This window comes from Amphimedon queenslandica, unplaced genomic scaffold, assembly GCF_000090795.2.
Source record: "Amphimedon queenslandica unplaced genomic scaffold, v1.1 AMPQUscaffold_12825, whole genome shotgun sequence".
NCBI lineage: Eukaryota > Metazoa > Porifera > Demospongiae > Haplosclerida > Niphatidae > Amphimedon > Amphimedon queenslandica.
The window spans coordinates 24,004-33,765 of NW_003546939.1; the positions used below are offsets into that span (position 1 = coordinate 24,004).

At 35.5% G+C, this 9,762-nt stretch overlaps 2 protein-coding genes and 1 long non-coding RNA gene across 4 annotated transcripts; 2 read left to right on the forward strand and 1 right to left on the reverse strand.

Moving 5' to 3' along the window:
• Positions 1-2,936: 2,936 nt before the first annotated feature.
• Positions 2,937-4,288, reverse strand: LOC109586630 (uncharacterized). Its single transcript, XM_020002823.1, has 2 exons — positions 3,903-4,288; positions 2,937-3,860 (listed from the first exon to the last, which is right to left on the reverse strand). Exons 1-2 carry the CDS (start codon positions 4,164-4,166, stop codon positions 3,294-3,296), a joined length of 831 nt encoding a protein of 276 aa, XP_019858382.1. The 5' UTR covers positions 4,167-4,288; the 3' UTR covers positions 2,937-3,293.
• A 15-nt stretch (positions 4,289-4,303) lies between these two features.
• Positions 4,304-8,277, forward strand: LOC109586626 (uncharacterized). The gene is made up of 7 exons (XM_020002821.1): positions 4,304-4,484; positions 5,669-5,834; positions 5,878-5,989; positions 6,412-6,671; positions 6,718-6,851; positions 7,716-7,862; positions 7,907-8,277. The coding sequence occupies exons 1-7, from the start codon at positions 4,304-4,306 to the stop codon at positions 8,074-8,076; spliced, it is 1,170 nt and encodes a 389-aa protein (XP_019858380.1). The 3' UTR covers positions 8,077-8,277.
• A 743-nt stretch (positions 8,278-9,020) lies between these two features.
• LOC109586628 (uncharacterized) lies at positions 9,021-9,747 on the forward strand. Of its 2 annotated transcripts, XR_002187131.1 has the most exons (5): positions 9,021-9,174; positions 9,221-9,283; positions 9,332-9,494; positions 9,542-9,593; positions 9,645-9,747. It is a non-coding gene; the product is annotated as an uncharacterized LOC109586628 (long non-coding RNA). The 2 variants fall into 2 exon arrangements; XR_002187130.1 differs by having other exon boundaries at positions 9,024-9,174; positions 9,542-9,747.
• Positions 9,748-9,762: the final 15 nt, after the last annotated feature.

Below are 9,762 nucleotides of genomic sequence, written 5' to 3' on the forward strand. Positions count from 1 at the left end.
AAAAAGTTTTAGATTACCTCCTTGTCATGAAGAACAGCACTGCAAAAGCAGTGATTAGCATTTTGGCAACAGCGAGAAGCACAGATAGCCATTTTAGCTGAGTCAGCACATGGCCGAGATGCGTAAATCTCGACCACGCCTACCAACCACGCCCATTATTCGTCAAAATTTTTGCTGCGCGCTTCGCGCGCAGCAATTCCCGAACCCCTATTTTAAGGTCCTGGCTACGGCCCTGATTTAGGTGCAAGATTCACTTTTCTGTCCCACTAGTAGGCGTGGTTTTCATCACATGATATATGATGCGTTGATGACTCATAAATTCTCATGAATATTCATCGAGGGAAAGGTCTATAATCTTGAGAAATGTAAGTAATGACGACATAAGCTCTTTGCCAGTGCTGCTTGATTGGCAGTGAGGCCTCGTCGACTGTTATAAGGGGAAGCTCCTGGACCTTTTCTCTTAGCTTGAGTTCTTTAATGAGGCTGGGTAAGGCGTCGGCAATACGTTCCCATTGCTCAAAAGGTTCTCAGAGACGTGCTAATGGCTCAGTTACAGGAAGAAATCCATTAGCAGGGGCGGATCCAGGGTTTTGGGTAGATCTATATGGAGGGGCGGGGAAATAAAATGGCGCGCGAAGCCATAGATATTAGAGTAAATGAAAGGGATAGGAAACTTCCGTTGCGTGGGCGGATTATTCCATTGAGATTATTAGGTTGCCTAGCAACTTAAGCTAGTTACCCCTGGCCAGACTTGCTCTCTCTCCATCTCTGCAGCACTGATTTTCACCTATAGCACTCGCATAGTAGTGATTGCAGTGCCATATGATACTTCAAAGAAATCAGCTGTTATACCACTATCATGCTGTAGCCAAAAATAGCAAGATTTACGCTCTTTTATTGCATTTATTAGCGATTAAAAGTTAAAAAAGTACTAGTTTGTTCTTTGGTCCCCATTATCTCAAAAGCAATATTATAAATGAAAGATTTAAAGCAAGCCCCTATTTAAAAATTCTTTTCTTTAGGTCTTCCAACTTTAATAATTCCAAAAGCTTGTTTTCTCGACATTTTATGCTCAAAAACAAGTAAACTTTCCGCGTTTAGTTGGGTACCATTATCTCACTGCTTGAACGAGTAATGACTAAAGAGACTTCAGATACAGAATCTAGATGAGTTATTCTGGGTCTTCCGCCCATTATCTTGTCTTTGTGAAGCATACTTTTGCTATTACAAGGGACGAATTATGGCCTAGTCAGGCTAGTCGCCCATTGTGGCGATGGAAAATAACAGCTAGAGTATACTAGTATCCGGATTCCTCCGCTTTTTAGGGTAAATAGCTTGATTTCCCGGGAACGGAAGTTTCCTATCCCTTTCATTTACTCTAATATCTATGGCGAAGCGCGCCGAGATTTTGACCACACCATAGATACTAGAAACGGACCTGGATATGAAACAGGAAGTACAATATACATGAATTTATATGGATGACGTCACGAACATTGTGGACATGCTCTTGGCGGTTATGGTGGTATAGACCCCTTTAGGCGAGAATTATTTTGTGATACCGTATATACAAAGAAATAATATTGAACGGATTTTTGTCCGCCATGTTTTACGTCAAAGTTATGCAGAGTTCCAATGGCTGATGTGCAAAGTAGAGCTGTTTTGCCAATAAAACTTTTGTTGTGCTGAACTCAGGACTATGAGAAGCTTCATATCAACTGTTCTTTACTATAGCAAGATATTTTGAAGACTTAAGAAGTCTGGGAGAGCCAGAACGATCAGTTCTTGACTCTCTGTCACAGCCGAAAGAGGAAAGCAGGCTCATACAACAAGAGTATTGCACTATACTTCCTAGGTTGGCTCTCTTGGCATTATTCTTAACTCTAGAATAGTTTTTAGCTTCAAAATGTAGTGACCAAGATCTCCAGGACACAGAAAGCACTTGCTGCTTGACGTAAAACATGGCGGCCAATTATTGTATGTGGGCGTATACCGTAACTGAGATATAATGATATTCATTGCAAAATTAATGATATTCACAAGCTGCTACTTCTCGCCGAAAGGGGTGACTTTTAAAGTCTTTTTTGTGTCTTTGTAAAGAGAGTCTTTTGCCGAGTTTAAGTAAGTATATGGTCTCTCTGTTAGACCAAATGACCTCTTAGATACTTATTTGTGTAACTATCTAGTGTATTTCTGTGTTATGCTATAAAATGTGTTGGCTTTTGGTTTTAACTGTAAACGCCTTTTCTCCACATCTGAAAAGAATTAGTAAATGTTACTTGGAAGAAACATAGCTATTGCCTTTTTACATCTACTGTATACTGTGATTTGTCTGTGCCTTGTTGGTATAGTGAAATATAGCCACTTTTCTGGATTTTTCTTTGTACATTTGGTAAACACCTTTTCATGAAACCGGCATGTCATGGAGTATATTTCTGTGCATCAGTGTGTACCTTTAGACCTTTTGCATCAACTGTATATTTTTTCAGAATTTTTCCAAATGCTATTGTCTTGGAAATATCCAAAACTTAACGTAGTATTTTAGGGGTGTGGTCTTTGTTATTTATAATACATTGTAGGGGTTAATTTTCCTTATCCTGTGCTCGATCCTGTGTCTACTTGTATGTAGTAATGCCTGGCCATAGAAGCAAAAAGAGAATTGGTACATTCCAAAAGAAAGGCCGACCAATGAAGCAGAATTCTTCTAATACAAGTAGTCTTGATGAATCAAGTGTGGTCTCAGACAAGGTATAATTGTTGATAATACATTTCAGTGCACTTAATTCACTTTATAGAGTACAAATACTGACAGCATAAGTACAGCTGAAAGAAGTACCATGACAACAAATTCCAACCCAACTGTGCAAAGATTTATGTACAGCACACAGGCTATTAGGACAACACGTTCACTATCTCTGGGATCCTGTTCCAACATCCAGAAAAGAAGGCTGTTTCACGATGTTCAGGAACTTAGTGAGCCATTGAGAAAAAAGCCTAGAAGGCAATAACTATTATTTTAATGATAATAATTTATTGAAATGTTAAAGATAATAATTTATTGAATTAATTAAAGTAATGGATAATTTAATCACTAATTCTCATTATTTTGTTTGTTTTAGTTCCTTCTTCTGTTCGTTTCATTTCTGTTCGTAAACTCCGTTTCTTGTTTGTAGTGCTTTTCTTTTTCTTGTAATTTTCCATTAGCATACTAACAATAGAGTGGCCCCGTATCTTGATCCATTCATTTACGATATCTTTGAGCAGGATTTCGGTTTTGGTTGCATCATTTATATCTACTGTGCAAGTGGCCCATACACCCAGAATATCTTGATCTGTACATGCAATCCTAAGTAATTCAGGTATACCTTTTTGTTGATCTTGTGATAATTGCTGGTAGACAAGAAGTTCAATCTCAACGAACAGTTCATATGCCACATCATTGATGTGATGTAGTACAATCCTCCTCTGTCAGTAGTTTCTATCCATTGTTCAGTGGAATCTCTACAGTCCTCTTCTTCTAGTTGTAATAGTACGCACAAACACTCTTGTATATCATGGTCAGACTTCCACTTCAGCTGAAGTTTACGAATTACAGAGCCAGCAGCATACCTTATGGCATTCTGTTCGACATGACTTAACACTCTTGCCTTAGATGGTAACCTATCAACTTCTCTTATAAAGAGCTCCTTTTCTAAGATCTTGTCTAGGAAGCACTGCCATAGAATAAAATCTGAACAACAACTCTGTGGTATAGATTCTGCTATCAGTTGAGACAGCCACAATGGTAGAACATTGGACCTGAATGTATGAAGGTTTTGATGAAGTTTAGTGTAATTAGAGGGCAAAATCATTTCTTTGACCTATGTAGACAATAATAAAGTTTTGCTATATATTTACATTACCTTTTCCTGAAGTCTTGAAGCAAATGCCTCCAAAGTCTTCTTCCTGTCATCTTGTAACGACAGCAGTAAAGTAATATTAGACAGGACACGTTTACTAATGGCAGTATCCATTTTAAACTCTTCCATGGACTGAACTTCAAGTAAAATAAGCTTCATTTCAACTGTTTGAGCCTCAGCAATAACAGCCATCATGTCTTCACGTGGTACTGTCCAATGTGTAAACGTCACATCCGGCGCCAAGAGCATAAGCACATCCTGTTTCATATCCAGGTCCGTTTCTAGTATCTATGGTATCGCTTAGTGCTTCACGGTTCGCTGTGCTCAGAATGTTCATCAATATTTTAACTTTCACCTCGACCTTCATCATAATCTTTATTGTTGCCTCTGGTGAGTTTGGGTGTATGGGCATAGATACTGGTGTGGGCCAAGTTCCTTATGACCTGGTCTCGCGTAGCCAGACCCGCCATCCCATTCCGGAGGCATTAAGGGTGGGTCTGGCTACGCAGGAGCTAGAGTGGAGTATACCAGAGCAGACCTTGTGCTTTTTGCTTTTGTTGAATGGTCAGACCATAGATATCTATGGTTAGACTTAGTGTATAGCAATTATGCCATATTGATGCGGGCATGTAGCTCTAGTAGCACTCAGTCCCTGACTAGTTCCAGAAAATAATACCGTATATCTAGCTGGTTTATTCCGTGTAGAATTAATTTTTGTGTAGGCTCAAATCTAGTCTTGCATCACCCCTTCGCTAGCTCAAATATCCACTAAAATTAATTTACTAAATTTTATGAAAAATTTTGTAAACCATGAAAATTAATTAAACAATGAAAATTTGATAAACCAGCTATACGGTATAAAGACACTTCCATAATAGTTTATTGGATCCAAACTTCCAATAAAAATACAGGTTTGACTATATTCATCTATATCTCCTCCCTAAGGGAGATAATTAAATGTTTTAGATAAACTGTTACTATAAAATAAGATAAACCACTTAGCATTCTTACAAACTGTGCTGTTGATTAATGCCTAGTTAGGCCTGGTTTACACTACTACACTGGCCTAATCTGCATTGGTTTTTGGTTTTGCTATTACTGTTTTCAGGTGTCTGCATTTTCATTAGAATTAATTTTATCATTTTATTTATAGAAGTATCCGTTTTGGCAGTATTCATTTTCTTTTGTTCGGATTTGATATGCAAACAAAACCCTTATTCAACTAAAAATATATCCGTTTTACTTGAAGTCATGTAAACCAGGCCTTATGAACTCTATCATTCTGATATTAAGCATATGTAATTAAAACCAGGGATATAATTGATATAATATAGGCACATAATTTTTCTGTTATGACATTCTGACACGGGCTGCTTCTGGTTGTAATGCAAACGCACACAAAGCAACAAGTCATATTGAGAACCTATAAGCACCCACAAATGCACATAATTACATAATCAAAACATGAAAATGATATAATACATTGTAGTCCTAATATATTGAGATGGACACATAATTATTGGACTCGCCACGCTTGTTATAACCAATGCAGTGGGTATTGCCAGTTACTATAACTAGCATATTTCAAAAAATTAATATTCTGTTTCCTATATTATATTCGGTAACTGAGAAATTTATATTCACATATACATAATAAAAGACACATGTTATAGGCAGAAAAGGAAATCTGCAAGTAATTTTTTTCCACAATTATTCTCTGCAATAATACATTAATTTTACTAAAAAGTAATTGTTATTTATGTTTGTAGTTAATTGTGAAGGCGACCGGCTATGGGATGTTAGGGTGGACCCAATGCTACAGGTATATGATGGGGAACGTTGGAAGCATATTTGTTTTTATGGTGAAAGGATGGCTACAGCTCATGTTGCATGTCGACAACAAGGATACACTAATGCTACTAGTTTAATTCAGTTGTAAGTTACTTTACAATTTTATTTTAACTATTTGCTCTTTTAGTCTAATGAGGTCTGATCAAATAGTTACTTGCCCAACAGTTTCAAATTACTTTTTGTATGGTGAAACCAACATTATGCATTGTAACATGACTTATTTTGGGAATCCATTCTATGTATTCTGTAATGCTTTGAAAATTATCTGTAGTGAGTTTTTGAGAATGAGTGATTTGAGCTAGGTTTACAACACAGCAATAAAAACTGTGCTATTATTGCCAGTTTTATGGTTACATTTACGCAGAAACAAAAAGTTATAAGGACAAACTGAACTTCAAAGCATAAATGGACTTCAAGTGTAAACTCAGACATGCATGATACCTAATCTAATGAATTTATATATAGTGCCAAAAACAGTAAAGAGGCTGGTTTAAAATATTTTTATGACTAGAAGTGGTAAAGGATGATATTTTTAACGAAATTTTAAATATAATTATCATACTGTGACTGCATTGCAAAAAATGCACTCACAAGTAATTACCTCAGTTTCACTAAACAATATAAACTTCTAGAACTGAGGTCAGTAACACTCAAAGGGTAGTTTGAAACAAATTTTTTGCTGTGTTATACCTATATAATTGTAGATAATGATACAATAAAAGAGACTAATCCTTACAATGGTCAAATACATCTTCATAAGCAGACAGAAACTGATTCACCAGCTGATGGTGTAGTTGAAGTTTATCTTGATAAACACTGGTATCGTGTGTGTAGCAATAACTTCACTAAAACAGTAGCTGATTCAATATGTAGACAGTATGGATACACAGGACATGAATCTTGGACTACAGTAGAACTTGTGTAAGTTTGTATGCAATAATGCTGTATAGTATGACTCATTTGATAGTTATTTAGTCGACAGTGTTATAGTCACAGAATACATATGTACTCAACAAACTGGTTCTTTTCAATGTTTTTCTCATTGTATATCAAGCAATTATAGTATTGGTAGCTGTCAAAGTCATGTGGCAGTAACATGCAGTAAGTAACCTTTAAATTTTATGGCTACCTTATAATCTTTATTTTTGCCTTTTGTGCATTCATAGAAATAATTTTTTTACAGAAACAACTTTTGCGAATTTGCAATGTACGTTAGTGCCACGCCTAAAATTGAATACTTAGCAGAGCTTTAATTTTGCAATTGCTTGCTAATCTGTGAAAACTGAAAGTTTTGCTCCTTGAAAGTAAAATGCTATATTATGATGTGTTATTTCTTATAGTATAAAGTTGTGCTACTTATAACAAGAGTGCAATGAAAATATTTAGTAAATTTGACAGTTTGATAGCCATTCACCAACTTTTTGATTATTATGTGCCGATTTTCATTTTTCTAATTGCTAAAAATAGGAGTTATCTAAAAGTATTGTCAGTTTATGCATTAAGCTAGGTTTACAATATACATGATTTCACTTACATTGCACACAACATAAGACCAAACATGGGTTGGTTTTATGTTGCGTTAAACGTAATACATCACAATGTATACTGTAAACATAGGTTTATGCATTCAAAAATTATAAGTAGGTCATACTTTTGTGTTAACAAAAATTTTTTTTAGTTTTTAAAGTTCTGATAATTAAAGTTCCAGCCAATGCCAATTATTTTTTCACAAATTTTTGACTGCAGTATTTGAACATTTTGCTGAACACTATATACATTTTACATAGTTCTTAAATTGACCATTTTGATAATGTTTATGAGTAAATTTTTGGTGATGGGCTGGCAACTTGCCATTGAGAACATATCGCATCAATAATTTACTGAAAATGGCAGTTTTACTTACACAAACTTTTCCCTCTCAAAACTACCAGCTATCTATAGTATTAATTATACATTTTTATATAGGCTTTGATATCTATGCAAAGTATTTAACAAGTGGGTCTCGAAGTCAATGTGCTTTGGATGAGGACAGTCATGGTGCTTTGGATAATTGTAGTCATTGCGCTGGGGATGAGTCAGAGTGCAGTCATTTTGAAAGCTTACTTCAAACTTGTAAAATGAATCTCAATTAAATTTATATAATTCTATTTTTGTAGACAGAACTATTACAGGAGCTCTCGTTCCTCTGTTTTTATTCAGTGTCCTCGTATTATTGATTATAGCCTTTTGGTTCTGTTGTAAAAAGAAATGCTGTCATTGCTACAAAAAATATGATGATCTTGATTATGTTAAATACAAAGTAGATCATGGTCTTAGAAATGCATAATCAATGAGGTGTGAATTCTTAACTTATAGATCTAGCTATATTCACAGACCACAATATATTTTTCAGATTATTATTATTATTATTATTATTAGTTTTATGCATAGACAGTATCCATGGCTCTACATGTATGCTCTATTTTTATTTTTTGTATTAGTATTAGTTTAATAAAATACTGTTGAGAGAAGGTTATGACAATAGTTATTGCTAGCTCAATAAAAATAATACAGTAGGTCGGGATATATTCGCGGCTGCAATTATTCGCGGTCATAAAAAATTCAATTAAAAACCATGGAAACTGTTAGAGCGTTGCTATGACAATTAAGACCACGTGTTTAGTGTTCAGCTATTCATCTGTTCTTTAGCAGCTATAGTGGAGCCATTCACCAATAGCGAGTCCTTCTCTATCTGTTAACTTCTTGTACGGACTGCTACCTCGGAGCTCTTTCAGCCTCTTTGCCATAGGCGTATCTAGCCTTCTCCAGCTACTAGGGCACTTAATTAATTATTCATATAATTAATTATTATTCATATAATCAATTAATTATTTATACCTTTAACTATCGATTGTGGGCAATTTGGGCAAATGCATTTAAAATTTAAGACCTATAACTGCCCTGGTGCTTAAATAAACACTTGGAACATGTAGGTGTGTGCTAAATTATTGTGGTTAACAGTGCTACCTATTGTGGTTAACAGTCCTCCCACTGTTACAATACTGTGTATAATACAATAACTAATGAATATAATTATGGCTGCAAATTTCTACCCGGGCAAAGCCCGTGCTTGCCCGGGTCCAAATACGCCTATGCTCTTTGCTGCAAATTGTTGCTGGTCCGCGTGGTGGTGATAATAAACCACGCCCAAGTCAATAAACACTAACTAGAATGGGTGGAGAGTCCCAAAATACGGCGAGGCACGAGTTCTGAAAAGAACCGGTGTTGGAGGGTAGTTGGACCCCCCCGCTTGCGCAGCCAGCACTAAGTCAGGTCGCAATCACGCACTGACTTACCAGCTGTACTGCTATGGAAGACTTTGAGTTGGTTTATACCGAAAATGATGAGACTTTCGACACATTTGATGACCTTAGCAAGGATGAAGGTATACCACATAACAGCCTATTATTTTTGTTTTATGTTATCATAAGATACTGACAGTGATACACAAAGGCTCTGACATAGATGCAGATAAATAAACAGACAATTCAGTAGTATGATAATATTAGTTAGTATTATTTAATTATGAAATTCTGTTGTAGACATAGGAGCTATAGATATTTCAGAAGTTCTTATTCCAGACTATGTCAATTCACCTCCCCCTGTTAAAGATACAGAGGAAATACTTTATGGAATAAGCTCACATTGGGGAAAACAGTACTTTCTTGATCACTATCCAATAATAGATCGTACTAAATCTGATGAGTGTGTTATTTTATACAGTATTTAATTTATAGCTGTATAATTTTTAGAAATTGTTTGTTCAGTAGAAACTTTATTCGCTCAACTATAAAGTCAATTGAGGTTACAACAAGTATGCATGAATAGACTGTTACTTTTTACATAATTTTATAGCCAAAGTTAAGAGAGCTTTATGCTCGAAATAGAATCAGTGAATTTTCTAAGTATAAGGAAAAGTCACTTATTTACCTCATAGATTATTGCGGATGGATTGAAAATGACATGGTATGAT